The sequence below is a fragment of the Dermacentor andersoni genome, chromosome 3 (assembly GCF_023375885.2).
Source record: "Dermacentor andersoni chromosome 3, qqDerAnde1_hic_scaffold, whole genome shotgun sequence".
In the NCBI taxonomy this organism is placed as follows: Eukaryota; Metazoa; Arthropoda; class Arachnida; order Ixodida; family Ixodidae; genus Dermacentor; species Dermacentor andersoni.
This window is the reverse complement of record NC_092816.1, coordinates 65,305,765-65,330,063: the sequence shown is the minus strand read 5'-3', so window position 1 is coordinate 65,330,063 and position 24,299 is coordinate 65,305,765. Positions and strand designations below refer to the sequence as shown.

General features: G+C 47.6%; 2 protein-coding genes across 2 annotated transcripts in view; one reads left to right on the top strand and one right to left on the bottom strand.

Moving 5' to 3' along the window:
* Positions 1-11,739, top strand: part of Uba3 (Ubiquitin-like activating enzyme 3) — a 32,898-nt gene extending 21,159 nt beyond the window's left edge. The window contains exons 11-15 of the mRNA XM_050194457.3: positions 4,457-4,547; positions 4,868-4,949; positions 5,515-5,615; positions 6,529-6,647; positions 11,558-11,739. Of these exons, the coding sequence (XP_050050414.1) occupies positions 4,457-4,547; positions 4,868-4,949; positions 5,515-5,615; positions 6,529-6,647; positions 11,558-11,658 (494 nt within the window). The 3' untranslated portion in view covers positions 11,659-11,739. The remainder of the gene's footprint in view (positions 1-4,456; positions 4,548-4,867; positions 4,950-5,514; positions 5,616-6,528; positions 6,648-11,557) is intronic.
* Positions 11,740-14,502: 2,763 nt separating this feature from the next.
* Positions 14,503-20,140, bottom strand: LOC126546360 (testis-specific serine/threonine-protein kinase 1-like). Its single transcript, XM_050194546.3, has 4 exons — positions 19,848-20,140; positions 16,725-16,944; positions 15,811-15,985; positions 14,503-15,120 (listed from the first exon to the last, which is right to left on the bottom strand). Exons 1-4 carry the CDS (start codon positions 19,961-19,963, stop codon positions 14,765-14,767), a joined length of 867 nt encoding a protein of 288 aa, XP_050050503.1. The 5' UTR covers positions 19,964-20,140; the 3' UTR covers positions 14,503-14,764.
* Between the last annotated feature and the right edge of the window lie 4,159 nt (positions 20,141-24,299).

Sequence of the window (24,299 nt, the reverse complement as noted above, 5' to 3'; positions counted from 1 at the left end):
AAGAAACAAGAGAATCCCGAATGATCACCATTCAAATGGCAGAAGGTGAGCATCAGCGTCACATGGATCAAGTCCGTCCTCGATACAGTCCTGTGCCAGCACAGCCTTCGCAAGATCAACCAGCTGGTGTACTGACGCTACCAGAAGAGGCTCAACCAGCTGTGCTTCGTAGATCGACCCGTATACGAAAATCCGTACAGCAGTACTCTCCTTAAGGAGGGAAGAGTGTTGCAAAGTGAAAACAACAACGAAGACAGAGAAAACCGCGTTCGCCGTGGCGCGAGACAGACGTCATCGCAAGTGCTGAAGCGGCTTGAGAACGTCTGAACAAAGGGCTGTCGCTGAATAAATGGGCGCAGTGTTCCCGTTCTTGTGTGGGCGTTATTATGCTCCTGGCCGTCCGGCCGGATGCCGTTCCCGCCCGGTAGCAGTCGTAACAGTTGTGTTATAACAGGTTATCTACCTCCGCCTAAAGCAGCTGACTGCAATCAATATTCGTCAGGCAGCAGAAATGCTCACAGGAGCTTGGTGGAACTTGAAGGCATTCATCATTAGCAACTGCTGGCGAAAAGCAGGGCTTGTCAAAGTGCCTGTGCAGCTTGAATATGACCTGGAGGCGATTGGCAACAACCCAGAAGACCTGTGGACCGAGGTTGCGGAATTGCTGCCCGCTGTCTCTTCGATGACTACGTGGAGAGCGACAGCAGAGCACTAATGGCGGTGGACCTGACTACTAAAGAGATTGCTAAGTGTGTTCGTGACGTCTCTAGTGACGATGATGACCTGAAGGAAGATGACTGTGGGTCACCAAACACAGAAGATAACATCGTGCCGAACAATTGATGTTTTAGTGCACATGAACAAAGTTTGCACTTTCATCGCTCGGTGCAATGACGTACCCGATGAGGTATTGCGCAAAGTGGAAGATGTAGACGTATTCCTAATTGGTCATGCATGCTGCACGCACCAGAAGAAAATCACTGATTTCTTCAAATAAAGCAGCTTTGAAGTGAGTAAAACATTTTTATTTGAGAGTATACTTGTCTGTACACGCGTCTACTGCCAAGGTACGTCATTTTCATTCCTAGGTTTGTGCATCATCATCATCATCATCATCAGCCTGGTTATGCCCACTGCAGGGCAAAGGCCTCTCCCATACTTCTCCAACTACCCCGGTCATGTACTAATTGTGGCCATGTTGTCCCTGCAAACTTCTTAATCTCATCCGCCCACCTAACTTTCTGCCGCCCTCTGCTATGCTTTCCTTCCCTTGGAATCCATTCCGTAACTCTTAATGACCATCGGTTATCTTCCCTCCTCATTACGTGTCCTGTCCATGCCCATTTCCTTTTCTTGATTTCAACTAAGATATCATTAACTCGCATTTGTTCCCTCACCCAATCTGCTCTTTTCTTATCCCTTAACGTTATACCAATCATTCTTCTTTCCATAGCTTGTTGCGTCGTCCTCAATTTAAGTAGAACCCTTTTCGTAAGCCTCCAGGTTTCTGCCCCGTACGTGAGTACTGGTAAGACACAGCTGTTATAAACTTTTCTCTTGAGGGATAATGGCAACCTGCTGTTCATGATCTGAGAATGCCTGCCAAATGCACCCCAGCCCATTCTTATTCTGATTATTTCAGTCTCATGATCCAGATCCGCAGTCACTACCTGTCCTAAGTATATGTATTCCCTTACCACTTCCAGAGCCTCACTACCTATTGTAAACTGCTGTTCCCTTCCGAGACTGTTAAACATTACTTTAGTTTTCTGCAGATTAATTTTTAGACCCACCCTTCGGCTTTGCCTCTCCAGGTCAGTGAGCATGCATTGCAGTTGGTCCCCTGAGTTACTAAGCAAGGCAATATCATCAGCGAATCGCAAGTTACTAAGGTATGCTCCATTAACTCTTATCCCCCATTCTTCCCAATCCAGGTCTCTGAATACCTCCTGTAAACACTCTGTGAATAGCATCGGAGCGATCGTATCTCCCTCCCTGACGCCTTTCTTTATTGGGATTTTGTTGCTTTCTTTATGGAGGACTACGGTGGCTATGGAGCCGCTATATATATATATATATATATATATATATATATATATATATATATATATATATATATATATATATATATATAGGCCGCTATAGGTTTGTGCACTGGCTTATAAATGAACGTTTTTCATTACAACAATATTTCAACATAATGAATTATTTTCAGCGGTCCCGTGTGATTTGTTATGTCGTGATTTGATGTAATTTATTTAAAAGGTTTAAAAATGTTCATCACTGCCGATCGCAGCATGCCACTCCCCTGAGTTTTCAGCCACCCCTGACCAAGTGACGTGGGATGACCATATGACACCAGTAGGGCGAGCTATTTGATTGGCTGCCAAAGGCGGGTCATGATAATTTTTCCACCTTTATGGTGAACAAATGTTGTTCGTAATAGTTCAAACGCTAGTTAATTTGTTTCTATAAAAAGAAAGTAACAGAACGGACAATGTATCGCTGCACTCAAGCACTTTCGGTACACAGCAAGGGTTGTATCCTGTTACAGCATGCTCCCTGTTCACGCGAGCTGTGTTATGGGCTGCAAACGTAGCAATCAGCGACATGTCAAGCTGCGACATCGTGTCCCTCTGCAAGGCAAACATGCCAGCAGATAGGCTGCAGTGCTGGTTGACTGTATCCAAGCGGCACCAGCATCGACGCGTTTGCGGCTGTCACTTTATGCCAAGATATTACTATATACGACTAGTATAATGTTTCGCGTGTCTGGTATTTGGGTAAATACAAGCGGACTGAGCCTGGGTGTTTTAAGGGGTGAGCGGAGGCGCAAACGGGAACGGCCTGCACGGTGCAGCCACTTGGTGGCGCAGCTAAACCAAACACAGAACTCATATAGCAGTAACCAAGTGTATTCCACTTTGCTGCTGGTGTAAATTTTTGGCAAAATTGTGAACATGCTTTTCTAAATGTTTAAAATCTTTTACACTTGGTTACAGCAGTATTAGCTTTTTGTTTGGCTGGTTAAGCTGTTCACCACCAAGTGGCTGGACTGTGCAGACCGATCAGGCTGCTCACGTACGTCTATGCTAAACTCCTTCATCACAGCAATGTTAGTATGGAGGGGCTTCAGCTTGCGCCTCCACCCATTCCTCAATATGCCCAGCTTGCCTGTGGTTACCGGAATACCAGACACGCTTGGCTCTGTGACGGAATGCTCGCAACGCGCGCTGCTTCGATAGCTCTAGCTTGGGATCGAGTGCCATTAGGCTGGCGGAGAGGTTTGAGAAGCTTCACACGCTGTCTCCAAGACAACTGGAAGTAGACAACATGACGTCCCATAATGACGCAAAGCTAGTGAAGGCGGAGCTTAGTGCCGATCACTCAGCGAATTAGTTGAGGAGAAAAAGTATGGCTATGGAGGAGGGTAACTTGTAACTGTCCGTAGCTTCCTTATTGTGAAATGCGTCACACAAATTGTGGTGCGAATGTTTCACTGTAGCTGTACTCTCCACATCTACAAATTTTGTCCGAACCGTTTGAGGGACCCTTTAAGTTCCATTATACCATGACTCCGTGAAAATTGAGTAAAAAGTGTTGCAAAGGTACCACTAGTTGGCCACGGCATCGGAAAGTATTGGCAACCATAGTTAATGTATTGATTACCATATTTGAACAGTTCTAATGCGCCCCTGAATCTTACGTGCACCCAGTTTTTGCAAGCTTAAAGTAAGAAAATAAAAGGGCATCTGATTGTAACATGCATCTGATTGTAACTTGCACCTGGATCTAATATGTGCCTGATATATAAAATAAAAATATAGCATGGCCCTACGTTCGTGATAAAAAAAAAAAGTGGTCAATTTTCGCAGAAAGCGGGCATTTTCTAGTGAGTTTTCGAAATGAAAGCGGCCCGCATCATCACCATTCGTGCTTTATTAGCCTCAGATACCAAGAAAACAAGGTGTTATTCTTGAGCGATCGCCTTTAGAGTTACTGCTATCACTTTCATGAGATATTACATGACTCAGCATCGGGTTTGACAAGATATGCCGTAGAAAGCATTCCTGGCACTCTGCTCAGATAGCGAGCTTGGCGCAGCGCCAGAAATGCTGGTGACCTTGTGCACCTGCGCATCTGGTGCCGAGCCGTGCGAAATCTCGTGACGTTACAGTACCTCCGAAAGTGATCACAGTCGAGCACAAAATGAATCCACAGCAACCTTCAAGAAAAAGCGGTCTGCCACCTCTCGTGGTAGCAATGACTCTGTGTCTGACAGTAGACTGTTGTCTATGCCGTGCAGGCAAATTTCGGACCCATTTTTTCGGCAAAAAGACATGCATTAGATTCATGCAAATACGGTATCAAGAGCGTTCTCTTGCTTGTTGTCGTGCAGACAATGACACATTCATGTTCTACATGTTGTTTCCCTTAACCTCCGTTGACATTGCAGGTGTAGTTAAGAGGATTATACCCGCTGTGGCATCAACCAACGCAGTGATAGCTGCAGTCTGTGTTAATGAAGTTTTCAAGATTGCTACCAGGTAATGTTGTCACAAAGTCTGCCCCATCATGCATGTTGCTATAGTTTGTTTCTCGCGAGTCAGAGTGATGCAAACACAGAGTTAATTGTGACATCAAAAGTGGAGTTAACCAGTGCGACAAATGGGTGTCTGCTGCATTACTGCTGTCAAACCTTGGCAATTTATAACTAATTCATACCTATCACAAAAATGTCTTTGTTATATTAGATATTTTTTATTGGCATACATTGTTTATATGAAGATAATGGGGATAAAGCATTTCAGATTTGTACCGTTATATGGCCGACCTAATGAGATGCCGTGTTGTGTTGTCTTCACAGCTGCTGCAACCCTCTGAACAACTATGTGGTTTTCAATGACACCGATGGCATCTACACGTACACCTTTGAAGCTGAACGAAATGTTGAGTAGATATTTTGCTTCATGTCCTAGCATAAACTGCTGTGTGATTGAACTTCTTAATTTACTGAGGTCAATCAAAAATCTGCTGTGTTTGTCTCCGTTTATTCAAATGACGACAGTTGCGACTTAGGTGCTTGAGATTGCAAGTTGGAGTAAGGTGACATTTAGAACATCCATATAATGTTTTAATAATGGTTGCTTTTCTGGAGCCATCTTTATTTGCACCTTTGGGTGTGTACCAGTGGGTTTATGGGATATGTTCCTCCTTTTTATTGCAATAATACTTAAACAGCAGGGCTTATTTAACCGATGGAAAGCACCATATCAGTTATAGATTTTCTCTTATCATTTCTTATATTGGTCTCATTTGTTACAAGTTTTCTTCTTTTCTTTTTTCGTTTATTGTTTAGCAACAAATCTGTCTAGCTTGAATGGTATAAGGATTGTGTTTGCTACTGTGAATGTCGTGCTTGCTGCTTCAGTTCCTTCTGCAAGTTCTTTGCATGGGCGGTATGTTAATTGTTACCACTTGTTCTTACATACTAACATTCTGATTTCCACTCAGGAAAAATGTCTCGCCTGCAGTCAGGTTCCTGTCACACTTCACTTTACTGAAGAGACCAAGCTGCAAGAAATCTATGACCACCTGATCAACAGCCATGATTAGTAAGTCGCAGCTTAATGATGTGTAAACTTCGTTGCAGATGTTTTAAAAAATGCATCATGCATGTTTCATTGTGAGGTCACTGTGGGTGTCTGAATAAGGTGTGTTCACTAGGCAAGCGGGATGAATTTGCAACGTTCCTCCTACATGTTTCTTTAATTTTGTCGATCTTGAGGGCTCATTCGTTATGTTATCTTCATTGACGTTGTTATCGTGATCATCATCACTGGATGTGGACATAAGATTTGTACAGGCTTGGCAACTGGGGGGCCTTACTCACTGGGAAGAAAATGTGTGACAAATGCAAAATTTTTTGCTTGCATATAAAATGTATAATACACACAAGTGGAAAAGAAAGGCCTTGATTCAAATACAATATAAAAAGGAACGTGTGCAGTAGGCAAATTTTTAGTGTATGAGTGATGGCTAGCAAAACGTTGTATAAAGGCACATTAAATCAAATTAGGCTGGTAAAATATTCTTTCAAGACCTTATTTTTGTTAATACTGTGGGAATTGGTTGATAATGAGATGGGAAAATGAAGGTCAAAGTTAGTTTTTTGAAATTCACCCTGAAACACCATCGGTTGTACGTCGGTGTGACGTCGTGAATTTTGAAGTGATGCTTTTTGTGTTTTGACCATTGCGGCTCAGTAACAGTACTTGAAACTTGCCAAGTTCAGTCATGGTAAGCTGGTGTGAGATTTTTAAGGTGCATTTTTAATGCAGCCACAATGCGTCACAAAGGCCCTCACAGTCGTCATATGCCACAATGCATCAGCTCGGTGTCTCCAGCGCACAGCGGTGGCGGGAAAGGTGTCGGCCACCATGAGAGTCGATTATCACATTTGAATCACCGAGCACTGTGCATCTGTTTCCGTGCCTTTCTTAAATGCAAAATTGTTTGGTTTTGCAGTCAGATGAAGTCTCCAGGCATGACTACAAATGTCGATGGACGCAGCAAAACCTTGTACATGCCTTCGGTTCCCGACATTGAGAAGCGGACGAAAGAAAATCTCAAGAAAACCTTGAAGGGTAAGGAAATAAAAGAAAAAACACGCATTGCTAAAACGAACATGTTCTGTGCAGTCGCTGAGATGCGTATTGTGGTAGAGTGCCTAAATACTTGCTTCAAGATGTCAATAGTGCTGATAAAAATGGTGGCGATAGTGAGAGTGCGAAGCACATTCCATTCTCCAAAGCAGGGGTGGCCATTGGAAACCGACTCACCTTAAATCTCGCATTTTGAAAGCTGTCATATGCCTCACTTTTCGGCGACACTTTGCACCAATGAGGCTGCGCACGTGAGCCCAGTAATGTTTTTATTTGCGGGCGTTATAAGCAATGGTAGTTTCTCTATCACAGCTTCGTTGACGCATAGCTTGGCCAAAAAGTGAGACATATGATAGCTTTCGAAATGCGAACTTTAAGATGGATTGGTCTCTGCCGGTCAACCCTGCTTTCGAAAATGGAATGAGCCTGGCATTCTCGCTATTGGCGTGCCTGGGAACAACAGCGCTACCTGTCGTGATTTTGCCGCTCCAGCCACCAATCACTTGTTCTCTTTTTTTACTGGGACTGTTCATCAGGAGGCTGTTATTAACATGTTTGCATACTTGTTTTCGCGCATTTCGTGAAGTTTTCTTGTGTTTCTGTGCTCATGTGTGTTCCATGCTTTTTCACTCCCCCTTATCCCCTTATCTTTTTTATCGGCTCTTATACTTCAGATAGTGTAAGGTAGTGAGCTGAATAATCTGCTCTGGCTCACCTCTCTGCCCTTCCTTTTTGAATCCTCTTTATTATTATTATTATTAATATTGTTATTATTATTATTATTATGATCATTATTATTATTATTGTTATAATTATTTTGGAAGTTTGTCCAATTGCATAAATGTGCGAATACAGTTGCCGACTGATAATTGAGATTCGATGGGGACCGTCTAAAAGTCCTAATAATCGGGTGTCCGGAATATCGAATTTGCCAGTAATTTACTTTATATCACAAGTGATTAAAAAAGAAAGGTGTGCCGTATTCTCGTATGATCACTTTCGGCGATGGGTCATTTCGAGAGATTCAGCGTGACTAGCGCCAGAAGCAATGATGTCTTCGAGCAACAGCATTCTGTTCTTTACACAGTGCCAATGCTGTCTTATAAAAGTGCCAGGAACCCTGGTGGCTGTCGACACGTCTGGTGCTAGTGGTGCGAAATATTGCGAAAGTGAAAATATCTTCGAAGTGATGATCTGAGAATATGGGCCAAGTTTGCCAACGCGGTTGTTGCGTGCATAAATGCTTTCCCGTCATTTGTGATATATAATGTTACTCATCTTCCAGCGAATCAGTTTGTGTCTTCACCACTGTCATTCTGTTGCAACAGATCGATGAAAGAGTCAATGCATGCACCGGATCTTTGTTCCCCTAGCGTTATAACACAAGTCGACCGCACTGAATAGCTGAATGATCCTCAGTTTCTTCGCAACAGTCATTGTGCAATGGGTCCCTCACTTAATTAAAGGGGCCCTGAAATGCTTTCCTAAGTTATCGTAGAATGACATTACGATTACACTAAGTTGCCTTGCGAATCTCCTGCCGCAAAAATTTTGTTGATCCTTCAGGCACAAGCAAGATTGGTCATAGTTATCAGACCGACTAGCAGCTTTCTCTATTGCATTAGCTACACAGGGGAGACGGCAAGGGGGGGCAAGGGACAACTGCTTTGCTGGCCCCGCTCGAAGGTTGAACGTCTCACCAGCGAGACAGCTCGTGGCAGCACTCCGTGGCGAGAGTGTTACCTACGCTGTGCTTCTCATTTCAGAGGCCACATGCAGCAGTCGCAGCAACACGCAGCTGTCCTGTGTAGACCGGCAGCGCAAAGATGAAATTGTCTTCGTCTTATTGAAACTGCAGACATATTTTTCATCTATTTAACTTAAATGAGCAATAATTGTATTACTGATAACATTCTCAGTGGTCATGAAATCAGCCAGCAGCTGTTGGTGGGTCCAGCTGCTTGTGATGATGCTACATGACGACATTGTGAAGGAGCGCTTTTTCACTGCTTTTGGCATGAGATTGTCAATCCTCTGCTGCACACAGTGCAATAATATTTGGCTCACATGTTCAGAGGAGCCTCGTTAACAGATTGGCGACATTTTCTTACTATGTATCTTCAGAACGTCTTTCAGGGCTCATTTAAACGCAACCCTTGCTGGTGTAGACAAAGGGTTGGCACCACTTAAAACTGCGTGAGGAAGTCGTCCGAGACCATGTCGCCACTTAACACGTAATTGAACTAACGCTGGGTGTGTGGAATTCGCACAACAATCCGCAAATGCAGCCTTTACAACTTACTGGATTGACTTAAGATTTGGCGCAGTTGACTACTGGATCACCTAGGCTTCTGTAGTTTCGGTTTCAAGGAGGCACAGTCGACATGGCCGACGAACATTCTCTGGTGGCTTATCAGTTGAACCTAAGTACTGCTAGTTTTGCACAAATCGGTGGCCTTAATTAGCACGCGGCTGTGCATACGGAGTCTGAATTATCGCACGCAGTAAGGATCAACTCGTCCGATATTTCGATCGTAGTTAGACATTGTCCGTGGGGCCAGCGGTGGTGATGTGAAGCTTTCCAATTAATTGGAGAATGTCTCAGTGATCTGTTGAAAACCGATGCAAATACAGGCGAGTTTCCACATGAAACCAGAAATGCTAATCTGGTAGTCTTGTGGGATGAATTAAGGCCCACTATTTCTCTTTTACGGTATAATTAAATATACGTGTGGCAACGATTTACGTTGCCTCGCATCAGTTGCAAAAGAAAGCACTATGAATGGTGCGACAAAATAGTTCACAGCCGACGATATAGCAAACATTTCGTTAACTCGAACTCTGATATCCCGAAATGTCGGCTGTGTCGACGTTTGTGTCCCGCCGCTGTGTCAGCTCCGTGTATTTTTTGCCCCCTTATCTCGCAAGGTTTTCACGCCGGACTCCGAATATCTCGAAATCTCGACTGTGGAAATACCAGACAAAGGTCGCTACCCAAAGGTTTCCATATTTTTGTGTGCGCCTGTGGCATCGCCAAAAAGTGAAAAAAAAAAAGAAAAACAGAATTCTACGGTCACGGCGACTTCCGATTAACATCGTCAACAAATGTTCGCGCGCACACCTTGTGGCTGCACCGGCTTGCACAATCTCTCGGAGTAGAGGCCCTGACGTCACTTTCGGAGAAACCTCCTCGCACTGGCGCTTATGGGGCAACTAAGTACCGCCCTTTTTCACGGAGAGGCCGAGCGCGGCTTCGCACTTTGCGCCGCGATGACCAGGGTCATGTAAGAGAGAGAGAGAGAGAGAGAGCACTACCAGCGCCCCAATCGTGGTGTCAAAATCCCCGTCTACCGACGGCACCTTTTAAGAAATAGACACCGATTTTAAAGGCTTTGCTTTTTCTACGGGCAGGAACGCCATAAGTACGTCATGGCCGCCATGGTTTGGACACCGCCAATTTGTCCCATGAACGAGGGAAGGAAAATGGCACGTTACATCCGCCGAGCTTTGCAGTGGATCTCGACGGGTTCATGTAAACGTAGTCAGTGGTGCATCAGTGTAGTTACAGCGTATTAATCGCGATTTTTGAGAAATACGTTTGGCACTTTTAAGGGGGCGCGGTCAGTCCGCGAGCAAATCCGCCGTGGCTGCTTAGTGGCTATGGTGCGGAGGTACTAATCACGAGGTCGCGGGATCGAATCCCCCCCAGCGGCGGCCGCATTTCGATGCGAGCAAAATGCGAGAACAACCCGTGTACTTAGACTTATGTGCATGTTAAAGAACCCCACGTGGTCCAAATTTCCGGAGTCTCCCCCACTACGGCGTGCCTCATAATGAGATCGTGGTTTTGGCTCGTAAAGCCCTAATTTTTAAGACCGTCAGCTGCGCCAAGACGAGAGTATACAGCGAACTTGTAGCATGTGAGCCCACTGCTTAGAGTTTCATCGAGATCGCGGCTTGATAAGGACGCTCGCTTCATGCTCGCGCGACTGTGAGGTGCAAACAGCTCGTCACTGGTGGGCGACTGCTAAAGGCGTAACAGCGGCGCTTTCTTCCGCAATATCGGTTTTATGCGTGAAATTTTCTTGAATTCATTACGGTGGAGAAATCGGCAGCGTCAACTTTTTTGTACGGGAAAAATGTACGAGAAAGACAGAACGACAAACAAGCCCTGCAATCGTCGTTGAATGATTTATTAGTGCAGTAACGTATAATAACGTATAATGACAGGACAGATATGAAATGGACACGTGATCAACACAAACTCGAATAATTCCGAAACTACTTCAATGCGTAAATTTTATTCCCAGATTCAGGTGTATTTGTACCGGCGGCGTAACTTAACCTCCAGAACATACACTTGGGGCTGTGCTCCATGCTTGAAATCCGGCTACGGGGCGATTTCACGTCGCACTTTCACGTATACTTATGCGTAACAGGCGGTTCGTCCCTGTTCGGGTTTATGTGTTCCTAGGGAAGAAGGCGGGAGTGGGGAAGTGGGAGAGCTGTCATTCTGAAGTGAATGAAGGTTGTAAGCATATTTACATGGGATGGTAGTTTCCGAAACAACTCTGCAGGCTGTCGCCTGTTGGCTCCGATATTCCCCTGTGAAGCGTGCACCACGTTATGCACTGGTGCGCGCGGTGCAGCGTTATAAGAGGTGGAAGGAGAAAAGAGCACGTATGTCATTTTTTCATGCACGTCCATGGAGAGAGAGAGAGAAAATACGTGCTCTGCATGAATTCTCAATATGTGGTGCTTGGGCAGTCACCAAAATAAATTAGTGCCAAGACTTCGAGCAGTTAAGCACAGTGTGTCATGTACGGCAAGCTATTTTTATCATGTATAACTTTCTCGCAAACGTAATGTTTGTTTCTCATGTCTGCTTGCAGAACTTGGATTTGTTGACGGCCAAGAACTCTTAGTAGTGGATGTCACCAACCCTATGTATATAGTTTTCAAGATCTCCTTCAAACAGCCACAAGAGCAGTGACGATTTGTTTAACTCGTGTATGAGTGTTGCCGTGTTTGTCGTTTTTTTTTTAATAAAGTGGAGGTCTTGATTTTTGTGATATTGCTTTTGTCTGGTGTGCGTGTTACCATGCTAGTAGCTGCTTTCTAAGCAGATAAGTCATAGTAGGAATATAACTAGATTAGCAGAAATACAGTGCAACCGTTTCACGTGCGTGACAAAGGTTGCACAAGTCTCCTTGTCGAAATAATTGCTCCACAAAGGCTTCTGTTTATGCCCACTGTTGTTTTTATTGTGTTAGCATTAAGGGCGTCAAAATTAAAAGAAAGGTATGGGAGGCCGGTCACATGGTACAGGTAGGTCACGAGAGGTGTGTACATATGTATATGAACGAGAAGAAAGGGGGCTAACCGAGGTGCCCGATTTTTATTAATCATATCATAAGAAGCCAGCAAACATACACCAAGGACAACATAGAGGAAATTATTTGTACTAACTGAATTAAATACACGATAAATAATTAAATACTCGATAAATTAATGGCAATGAAAGTGGATGAAAGAATACCTTGCCGCAGGTGGCGAGCGATCCCACGTCTTCGCATTACAATGCTCTAACCAAACTAGCTACCGCGGCGCCATTTTCCCATCTGTTTTCTTGGGTGTTTGTTTTGCTACTGGAACTAACCTTGGGAGTGTTAGCCAGTGCCACCACTTACAAACCTTGGCGGCGGATGTGGAACATCCTTTCTGCCGCAGGCATCACGAGTACGTGCTTTTTGGGTGAAAGCAACTAGTGGATAAACTCTCATAAGCTACATAAGCTCGCTGTGTTGTCCTTCTGTGTGGGCTTCTCATATATATATATATATATATATATATATAGAGAGAGAGAGAGAGAGAGAGAGAGAGAGAGAGAGAGAGAGAGGAGAATGACGGTGGTTTCCTACTGACCACGCTCCGTTGCAGTGGCAGGACTTGTGTCGGGTGAGCTCCCGAACAACACTTTGCAATGTGTCGGAATGTAGTTTAAGTTATAGATCCGAGGCCTAAAAAAGAGATGCGACGTAATGATAACGCATTTCTCGCGCATGTCCCGCTAAATCGCCACCGATTTTTTTTCCCCTGGGCTAAAGAAAGCTGCAAATATAGTTCAAAGAGGCAGCGTGCCTTTTTATGCGCAGTCTTTGTTGATACCGCAATTCGCTAGCGTTTCGTGGATCTGCAACTGAATATGAGCGAGTGGCGCCGCGGCGCTTCGGCAGTGTAAATACGCGCCCAGTTCTACATCGCGGCACCACACGTGGAAAAAAACCAGGCCCAGTAAGCGCGGTGCTTATAAGGGTGCTGACAATCGATTTTCACGGACCCAGTTTTTTATGGGGCAACGAAGCTCCCATCCTCGGCTGCGTTTACGCCCGCAGCGGGTACTTCCAGAAGCGCGTACACATGTTGCAAGTAAGCCGCACTTTTCAACTCGAGCAATTAAAAAAAAAAAAAAAAAAATAGGCCCGACGCCAGCAACACTGAGAAGTGAGAGCGACGCCCATAGCCCGCCTCGCAAATCGGGTGAGCAAAACGATGGGCGACTTTCGCAGGAGTGAATGCAAACTTTCATTGACGTTCCATCCGCATTTTTTACTTTTAGCCCCCGTCCCAAAACACGATGTTGCTGTAATAAGTTTCTCTGGCTGGGGGGGGGGGGGGGGGGGGGGGGGGGGGCTGCAAATCCTAGTGCTAGCTATAGTGACAATGTGGTTCCCCCCCCCCCCCCCCCCCCCCCCCCCTTTTTTTTTTTGACCGTGGGCGCACGTTCTCACAGCACCACTATGGGCACCGGGAACGGGCTGCAGCGGGCGCCGCCGGATCTCGCAGGCAATGCCGTCGCTTTTTTGCTCGCAACAAGCGAAGATTTAGCTGCGCATTGCAAGTTGCAGAAAGACCTTATAACAGAAAGAGAATGTATTGCATTTCAATATTTAAAAAAAAGGTAGAGGAGCCACGTATACTAAGAGAAGGTCACGTGATAGAGCATCCTATCTTTCGTCATGCTTTTACAGGCGTGAGGGCGCCAAAAGTCAGTTTGCGCAATTTGTGAAGAATTAAAGTTATAAATCGTCGTTCAATGAAGAAAACGGCGCCCGTTTCAGTCAATAAGAGAGACGATCTTTCCATTAGCGGAGCTATCTCGATCCGCGTGTGGAACGAATGTTTGTCCCTTTAAGGTCGTAGATATGAACGGCGCTCTACCGCCTAGCACAAGGTCTCGGGTTCAGTCCCAGGCCGCTACGACCGCATTCTCATGGAGGCAGAATACTAAACGCTGATGTACCGAGCTTTTGGTGCCTGGGAAAGAACAGTCCCGATATCCATCTTGTTGCTTTGGGAATTCGCTGAATGAACATTCAGATAAAATTGACAGGCATATGCTACTGAATCATTCTGTTATGACAACGCTGTCATTTGCACAAGAGTTATTTCGCAGACTGCGCCGTCTTACCCGTGGGAAAGCGGTTTGCTTGTGTGAAGCCATTCAAGCTAGGAGGCCACTCCTCCGACGGTCGAAATCGATCAGCCATGGCAGTGCTGATCGACCGTGCCAAGTTGCTGAACCGTGTCAGTCACTCATTATGTGAGCTATGTAGAAGCCGTGTGGGTAGCGAGTTATTTTCATTTCTTTCTTCATTTCTGACCGCCGCGTTACATTACTTCACATTTGCTATCCCATAGCGATATTTTTTCTACAGATACGTTTTCTGTACATAGTCGTAAACTAGCTTGCAAGGCGGCACAGCTATAGCTCGGAATCTTAGCATGGTCGCCTCCTTGATTTAAGCAGAGAAACCAGAGAACCCGCTTGTGTGTGTTTTTTAACGTGGTATGGGCTTTATTGGGTGGTACTTGTCGGCGTCTGCGATGGCGGGCGGGAATTTAGCATCGCCGGCGCCTTCCGCGCCAGCGGTCGAGCGTCCTAATGGCGCGTGGCACGCACACTTTTGAGTCGCCTGATTGTCTCTCTCTGCAACGCGAGGCACAAGAGCGAGCGAACGGAAGGCGAGTTCAGCGGGGGCGGGGGGGTGCGTGCTCTGCTTGCTCGCCGGGGGTCACAGCGCCCCGGACCGGGCGCTTCACGAGGCCACGGCGACGCCTTCCTCGAGCCACTGGTGTCGCAGCACCTGCTTGAGCGTGGCGCGCTTCACAATGTCCGGCTCGAGCATGTGCCGGATGAGGCTCTTGCAGGAGGAGCTGATGGAGTAGTTGGGCGGGAAGCGCACGTCGCGGTGCATCTGCAGTCGGATCTGGGTCTTGATGTTGGTGTCGTCGAAGGGCATCGTGCCGGTTACCATGATGAACAGGATGCAGCCCAGCGACCAGACGTCGTACATCTTGGGGTTGTACGGTATGCCCTGCAGCACCTCGGGCGACGCGTACGCCGCGCTGCCGCAGTACGTCGAGCTCAGCACGCGCTTGCCGCTGGGGTCATCTGCGCATGCGCGAGGCGAACGTGCGGAGACGTGGGAGGTGAGCATTTCTGTGGTCGATGCGAAGTATTTTTTTAAAGGAAAATATGTATGAGCTGTTTCGCAAGAACCAGGCGAAAAACGGGTTAGGGGTGAGCGTAGTGACGAGTCGACACGCATGCACGTGTTGCAGGCGGAAGCAGCCCGACTCGCTCAGCAATATACATGTGGGGCGCTTTGTCGTGCGCACAAGTTCGTTGACTGGGAAGCGGATGCTTTATACCATGCTCGACCCGCCGTCCCCGCGTTTGTCTTAACGAGCCTACGGAGGACAACCTTATTCGATGCTGCAGCGCGATAAACTTCATGAGCAGATTGACAGAAAACCTGTGACGGATTCTTGGTGGCGCGTTGCCCGACGTTACTCATGGACAGTGGCGCTATATGTCTTTGATTACGTTTCTTGTTGTCAAGCTCAGGCAGCTTGCGAAAGCAGTATTGTCTCACGAGCTCGAAAGCTGACAAAAACCTTGAGAACGAACTGACAGCGTGAGCTTACAAGTGACATGCTAGAACCCCGCTGTGGGCATGATGGTAACAAGTGAAATACTATTAATAAATTACGCATTCAATCATATACATCTTCGCCCCATGGTTATAGAAAGAACCCGTTCATGGCGAGGGAGTCGGCAAGCTATGCCTTTTGCACTCACGGCAGAAGCGGCTGAATCCGAAGTCGGTCAGCTTGACCGTGTTCTCGTCCTTGAGGAGGACGTTCTCGCACTTGAGGTCCCTGTGCGCAATGTTCTTGCCGTGCAGGTAGTTGAGCGCGCTGGCCAGCTGGCCGAAGTATCGGCGCGCCCTGTCCTCGCTGATGCGGCCGTGGTTCTGCGTGGAATGCGAACGGAGTGAGCGTTATTCAGTACTGCGCGCACTGCGGTTAAGACTTCCAGCCGAGTCTGCTGTTGCGTCTTCCACAGAGCATGCTCATGCTCACATGCGGCACATGCTCGCGTTTCTGGCATTGCTGTCACTGAGTTTTGGAAGACCACTAGAATCACTTGTACTTAGGCGAAGAAATCTTTACTTGCCGGAATACTCTGATGCGGGTTTCTCTGCGTCAAAGAAATTTGCGAGCAAGAAACCGGCGCTTTGACGCTTCCCTAGTGCACCCTATATATATAGGGCTTGAGTGGGCTCTTAGCCTTTGGGGATATTAAAAAAGAAAGCTTTCAATGCAATGCAATATATGGTTCTACAAAGGCACTCCCGTCTGACCCAAGAATCAGTATTCCTATAGCGGAAGCTAGCTACACACTATTAATTCTGTTACGTCGCAAAACGATTACAGCCTCTTCGATCAACACATGCGTTGTGGTTTTTGATGCAGCGAGAGCTCCCGCTGACACACTGATAGCACTCACGCTCCCTTCTCTTGCTAAGGCTAACCTTCTTTGTCGTCTCGGTCGAGGAAATATCTCGGGACATAGTCGTGCTTCTTGGGCTGACGCCGTATAGCAGGCGCTTAAGTATTGTTCTTTGGCGAGGGCCAGACGGTAGTCTGTGATCTGCGCTAAATGAGCCACTGACTACGACGAAGCGAGTAATCACCACTGCTGCTGCTCACCCGAATGTGGTCCAGCAGGTCGCCATGCTCGGCCAGCTCCATGATGATGAAGACCTTCTCTCGCGCCTGCAGGATGCGGTAGACCTTGACGATGTTTGGGTGCTCGATGCGCGGCAAGATGTCCAACTCGCGTGGGAGGAACCGGTTCACGAAGTCCGACGACGTCTGGTTCTTTGCGATGATTTTGACCGCGTACCGCTCCTGGCCCTTCGATATCTCTCTGCGTGCAATCGCCGCCACCGCTGCCATGTTTGAATCTGACAGAGCCGTAAAATGGTGCTGCGTCCCGTCTTTTAGAAACATATTGACTTCGTTATGCGCTTCCACGGCAACGTTCTTCGGGTGATATTTCTGTAGCGAGGTATGGATAGGAGAGGGGGTTGGGGAGAGGGGGGAGTAGGTTTCTTGATATCTTTCATCACAGCTGTATAAGTTACTGAACATTTAGTCACGAATGCAGCTGTGCCATCACCGCACGGCGAGGACATTGCATTCGATGTTTGGATGCCTACGAGTTTATACTACACTGAAGGGCTTAGGTGGACAGAGGCTTTGCTCCAATGCCTGAAAGCAGCGTCATGGCATACTTACGCTGTCAGATTCCTACTCGTTCACGATTGCCTTTAATAAGATTGAACACTTGCCGAACTAACATGCATTCACATAATCTTTATTACGTTGCATGTTTGCATGTTTGTACTGTGCTCTTTTCCATGAATGATGGTACATACAGTCCTCGTCACTCTAAAGGCTAACGCCGTTGGCGAAACTAACGCTGCGGTTAAACCTGTTGTACAAAATTTACATGCGCCATTACGTTTCTTGATATCTTTCATCCCAGCTGTATAAGTTACTGAACACTTAGTCACGAATGCAGCTGTGCCATCACCGCACGGCGAGGACATTTCATTCGATGTTTGAATGCCCACGAGCTTATACTATACTGAAGGGCTTAAGTGGACAGGGGCTTTGCTTCAATGCCTGAAACCAGCGTCATGGCATGCTTTCGCTGTCAGATTCCTACTCCTTCACGATTGCCATGCATCAGATTGTACACTTGTCGAACTAACATGCATTCACATATATCTTTATTACGTTGGATGTTTGGACTGTGCTCTTTTCCATGAATGATGGTACATACAGTCCTCGTCACTCTAAAGGCTAACGCCGTTGGCGAAACTAACGCTGCGGTTAAACGTGTTGTATGAAATTTACATGCGCCATTGAAAAAAAAAAAAAGATAAGGCGCCCTCTTTCTTTTAGAGCCAATCTTCTTTAAAACTTACAATTTCATTTCAAAGGGTAGAGAAACAGGAAGACATAGCAAAGCATGGGCATGTCAATTGCTCTGCAAACGAGAATTAGTTTGCATACACCAACCACCAGTGAGAGTGTATTAAAAATCACGAATGAACTGCGAACGCGAAGTCGCAGACGTTCCGAATACGGCGTCCGGAACAAATTTTTCAGGTTGCCGGTAATTGCCTGCACGTGTCGGCAGGCTGCTAGCGTAGTCGGTGGAAATTTCGCTAATGAGCGTTTAACGAGGAAGTCGAAAATAGAGCACCACAACCTATCAACGAGGGACCTTAGTGACCGGCCGACTCAATTTCACAAAAAATAAAAAATAAATAAAATGTGGTATATCATTTAAATGTCCCAGCGTTCCGCCGCAGAACGATGTTTATCGATCGCATTGAACTTTGCCGAACAAAACCTAAGCTAGGCCTTTCAAACAACTAAATAGTACGATGCTGTGGGCATTGGAGATCACGCGAATGACGAAAAGTTCTGATGACTATGTTGTGCTCGAAGCTACACAGTGCGCCCGAGCGTGAATTGGCACAGTGTCAAAACTGTTAGCCGACAAACCAAGGTTTACATATCTAGACGCGTCGAGGTCACCACAGCTGCAACTACGGCTGTTGGGAGAACCTCGCTCGCCATGCATGTAATAATGCAGCGCGTCATTTCATCCACACCAGTTACTTGTACAATTTTCTCCCATAGCCATTCACGCTGCTTTGTTACCATTCGCGCGAGGAACGCCATATAGAAGCACATGAAACATTTTCTGAGCGTCAGTGTTTCCTCATTTTTTTTAGCGCAGCTCTTAGGTGCCCGTTCCATCGGCGAGCGTCGGCGTCGGCGTCAACGAGCGAACGAGCGCAGTGAGGGATGAAAGAGCGAACGCGGAGCGCAAAGGGTGAAAGACGCGAGAAGGAAAGCGGAGAAGGGGGCAGCGGAACCACGAGGTGGAAAGCGGAGGAGGAGGGTACGGCGGAAGCGTGTGAAGAAAAGCGTAGTGTGGCGACGACGGCTACGAGATGGCCCCATAGTAGCGCGCGTCGTCTGGGAGGCCTTCTGCAGCGGCTGCTGTGAATCGCGCCCACGCGTCATCCACGCGCTGCCTCTTGCGATCTCCACATTAGCGAGGCAGTCGCGCCACAGTTCGCTCCCTTTGAAAGGTGCAGCAAGAGATAGATTGTCCTCGCCAATCAATATATCGTGAAATAAAAACACATATAGAGGTGCGCTCAAATTTCGGATTATGGAGTGCAGTAATCGTCGGCGATTTTCTTTTTCCTTTTTTTCAACCTGTGTCTCTATATACGGGCTGCTCCAAAGCGTTGTATACACCTAGCCGTAATTCACTCGGTATCCAGCTTGCAATTTGAGTTTTGCTGAGCTAACGTCTCTGCCGAAGTACCCAGGGCACGCGAGCTATACTGCTCCTGCGGCTGGAACAACCGTCAGGGCAAAGCGACAGGTAATATGACAATGACCAGGGCAAAAACGAAGTCGGAAAACTGCACACTAAAGCGCTTTCTCTCAAAAGAGACCGCAAGAAACAGGGCAGATTCTGCTGTCTACGATATCGGCGAACGCGGAGCCCAAGACTAGCAGAGTCAAAAACGAAGCCTCGCGGTCTTAACGGCTAATTCCGGACAAAAAAGCTAAATTATCTGAAAAATTGGCCCTAATATTTAATAGAACTGTCACGAAAGGAGAGCTTTCTATTTGGGAAGGTCCGCCAGGCAGCGGCCAGTCGGTGCCGGCTGGCCCGCACCGGGCGCGGCACCTCCCTGAGCCCGGCGGGACCGGCGCGTGAGAGAGGCTTACTTGACCCGGCAGTAGGAGCCCTCGCCAATGGTCCTTCCGACGGTGTAGCCCTCACGAATGAGGCACTGTGCCGAGGAGACGCTGCGCGCGGGCAGCTCCCTGGCTCCGCTGCTCATGGTTCTTCAGGACTTTTGCGGCGGCCGCAGATGGGGGAGGCAGCAGGCCACGCAGACACCGACCATCCGAAAGCCCACCACGTTGTGTTCGAAAAACCTGGTGGCAGCTGCAGGCGGTTCCATTGTTTCAGCCCGAGCCACGGGCAACATGCGGGCATGCGCCGCATCGCGCCACCAAGGCTTCTTCTTCTATTGTCACGATGCTCGCTGGCCACGCGTCCGGTTCGGCCACCAGCAGCGCAGGCTACGGCTCCATGGTTCATTTCTTCGGGTCGCGCTTGCCTTTGGGAGTCTTCAGCCCACAATCCGTGGCCACTCGTCCAAAAAGTGCGCCGCGGGTGCGCCTTTAGTAGGTTGGACCGTACAATCGGTACGCTCGGTTCCAAACACCCCACTTAACGAAGTGGCTTTCGGATTGACCACCATTGACCTTCGAGTCGAGCACATACGGTGGTCGTAACTTTTTTTTCTGTGTTTTCTTCCCGCCTGTTACGTGTAAACATTTTTTACTGAAGGTGCTCCATCTCTGAACTGACACGCTTTCGTGGAACATGCGTTCTGCACGCTGGACTGTGCTACAAATCGACGATTAATTATTCCGCATACCGTAGCACGTTGCTGCAATCATTATACATTCAACTTGTTGCATGACTTCTTACAGTAATCCTTGCTCAGCTGCTGAAAGATGCCGTAAGTCCTTAGTAACCATCTGTGGTACCCCAGCGTCATCCGACCACTCTTGTGCATTGTTGTGCATAACTCTGTAGTGTAGCATTTCAGAAAGTATGATCAGCCTTATCTGATCTGTTACCTAATAATAGAGCGCAGCTCTTAGACGTCCGTTCCTGCGGCGAGCGTCGGCGTCGGCGTCCTACATCGTAAACGAGCTAACAAGCAGCGCGACAAATGAGAGCAAACGCAGAGCGCAGCGGCGGATGAAAAAAAAAAGCGGTGAAAGCGAATAAAGCGCGAGGAGGAAAGCCGAGGAGGAAGGTATTGCCAAAGCGTGAGAAGAAAAGCGTAGTGCCGCGCATGAAAAGTTTTGCGGCGACTATGGCTACGAGATGGCGCCGGAGTAGCGCGAATCGTCTGAATGAACACAAAGCGCTGCATGAGCGGAGGTTGTCTGCGGCGGCTGTTGTGAATCGCGCCCACGCGTCACCCATGCGCTTCCTCTCGCTATCTTCCGATTAGCGACGCAGCGGCACCACACTTCGCTGCATTTACAACGGAGCGAAGGGTGGTGTTTTCATTTCGCGATATATTGAGTCAAAGAATTTGAGAACGAAATCACCGTGCTTACTGGCAGTAGGCCAGTGCCGTCAGTGAGCCAGCTGTGGAAGAAGACGACGAGGAACGCGCGCGTTCTCGCGGTTACGGCGAGAGACGTCGACGTTCAACACAGGAACGGGGCTACGCTCTAAAATCACTTCACAGGACTTGTGCAAGTAAGCGTCAACCTCACAAACGACAAGAAATAAAAGACGACGACGACTCGATCCACTGCGTGCTGATGCTGCCTGGCTCGTGCTGATACAACAGCCCTTGCTGTTTGTGTAGACAAAGGATCGGATAATCTGCTCAAGTGTCGAAGGATACTGCGTCAAGCGTGGCGCCATGCTTGTGAGGGAAGTGTAGGTGGAGTCGCATTAGAAATGCATTAAAGTTTGGATGCGTGTGCCGTATGGCTCACGAGAAAAATTTTTAGTGACACATCTCTTACACAGTTCTTTTATTTTTGTCTCCATTTATTTCTCTCGCTGAGGACTTATCCCAGTATTGCACATATTGCTTATACGTCACCCTATTCTTGCCCAATGGACTTTTGAGGGTATTATGCGTAGCCGCGCTTGAGATAATCATCATCATCATTATGATCACGATCATCATGACTACGATCTATTATGAGCACGATCCACGCTCGTGGATCAAGAGCCTGCGAGCTATTGTCAAACGATCGCTTCGCAATTAAATGTAGAAAACACGGAAACTTGAGAGCAACTCAGTGAAGACCTTGGGGTGAGAGCCCTCCGTGCGCGGATATTGGTGATGATGATGATGATGATGATGATGGTCATTTTTTTTGCACAATAACACAAACCCACTGCAGGAGGTAGGCTAGGAACCGAGTGGCAATATGACGAACAAAAACGCTAAAGAAATTCTGAGAATTGTCTACTAATGCGTAAGCATTCTATGGCTCGGTTGTAAATACGCTTTTGCTTAGTTTTGCTTAGTTGCTTTTCCTAGCTTATGCGCGTCTACCCATGATCTTTCCGGTGGAAAATAATGCTTAGGCTTTAGTAGAAAATTGTCGGATTTTTCTCGCTGCATCCGGCCTCATCAATGCAATCGCACCAATTGAGCCGGAAAGCCGGGCACGAGCGCGCCTCGACGGAGCAAAGCGGTCGAAAGCGGACACCTGCAGCTGCCGAAGCAGCGGGTGAGGCATTGCGTGAGGGGAGAGTGCATCGCCGCGATGCCATACGGCAGCGTTCGTAAAATCAGTTGGTAGTCTTGGCCTGGTTGTTCCGTCGACCTGATAGTCTTTTTCTTTCTCTACGCTGATACCGCAGCCCAAATGGGTCGCTGAAGCCGCTCGTGAAGAGCCCAACATTCCGCCTCCGCTCACCTCGGTGGCTGAAGTGGAAGTCCAAGCCACGAACGCATGCATCGACAAGAGATCTGAAAGGCCTTATGAATTTATCGCGGGCATCAAACGCCTTGAGACGCTTGGCGCGTTTCGATTTGGCCACCTCAACAAGCTCAATCGTTGCAGTTAGTAGCGATTGTGCGTTTTCGCGGCGTCTCCTGCACTTCGAAGAGTATAGATTGCTCTGAAATGTACAACAGTAAGATTTATGTAGCGTAATATACAAAACCCCAAGAATGTCTGAATCCAAAAGCACAAGAATAAGACAAATCCATGTACTTCCATCATTTCAATGGTAGGACAACGACTATAGCGCCAGGGTTCCCTCTAGTATATTATAGGAAACCCTATGGTATTTACAACGGTACTGTGTACGAAATTTCGGCAGAGACACGACAGCTTACCTGTAGGAATGCGAATGCGTTATATAGACCCTTTCGTGAAATGTTTTTAAAGCACAGCTCTTAGGCGCCCGTCCTTGCGCTGAGCGTCGGTGTCGGCGTCCCTCGTAACGGAGCGAACGAGTGCAGCGGGGATGAAAGACGGCGACAGCGAAAAGAGCACGAGGACGAGGGTGCAGCGGAAGCATGAAAGCATCGGAAGCATGAGAAAAGCGGAGGAGAATGTGGCCAAAGTGTGAGGTGAAAGGCGGACTGCCGGTGGCGACCAGGCTTGCGGCGAGCGCGGAAACAAAGCGCTGGCCGGGGCTTCCGAGCGCATGCGCATGCGCTACTTCGCCGCCGGCGCCGCCGCTAGAGGATGCGGGAGCACCGCGGTTCCGTGTTCACGCATTCATTCTGCCCAATGAGCGACGCAACCAGTGGAGGTTTGCCGCTGCTTAAATGAGCTACCCGAGCAGAGGCTCAGCGCCGCCGCCGAGACCATCCCGCCGTTCAGACTGAAATTCTTTGCCTCAGTATATGGCGAATTCAAAACACCTAAGCAGAAGCGCTCATATTTTGCATTAGCGAGGGTCCTAATCGTCAGTAACTTTTGTTTCTTTAGTTGTTGTTAACAGCCCATCAAACGCTATCCTCGTTCATGGGAGGCCACTCTTGTTTGCTTTTGAAGCAGATGCTGCTGCCTATACCTTTAAAGGTTTTTCTTACATAATTGGCTGACGACAGGCGAAAAACACGCACAAGGGGAGAGGGTTGCAATGGGTCCAAGTGAGCGCAGTGAAAATAAATAAACGCATGAGGAGGGTGGCGCCGGCAGCTGCGATTAGTCTGCTACCCTTTCCATAGTTTACAGTGGCTGGTCGAAAATCGCGGTGGCGTGACGCCCGTAAGATTTAAAATGACGCTAAAACGAATCCTATGCGCAGAAGAGTTGACAGAGCGATGTCGTATGCGTGCGAGAACGGCTCGCCAGCGTTATACTAACACCCAAATAATTAAAAAAAATTATGGGGTTTAGCGTGCCAAAACCACTTTCTGATTATGAGGCACGCCGTAGTGGAGAGCTCCGGAAATTTCGACCACCTGGGGTTCTTTAACGTGCACCTAAATCTAAGTACACGGGTGTTTTCGCATTTCGCCCCCATCTAAATGCGGCCGCCGAGGCCGGGATTCGATCCCGCGACCTCGTGCTCAGCAGCCTAACACCATAGCCACTGAGCAACCACGGCGGGTGACTCAAACAATTGTAACATATGCAGAGAAATACATTTTCCGCACAACT

Excerpts from the sequence above, each read along its gene's own strand:
- LOC126546360 (XM_050194546.3), bottom strand. The coding sequence starts at position 19,963 with ATGAGCAGCGGAGCCAGGGAGCTGCCCGCGCGCAGCGTCTCCTCGGCA. Across the intron at positions 16,945-19,847 it reads GGCTCCTACTGCCGGGTCAA|AGAGATATCGAAGGGCCAGG; the intron begins GTAAGCCTCTCT and ends GATTGCACGCAG. Across the intron at positions 15,986-16,724 it reads ACCTGCTGGACCACATTCGG|AACCACGGCCGCATCAGCGA; the intron begins GTGAGCAGCAGC and ends CATTCCACGCAG.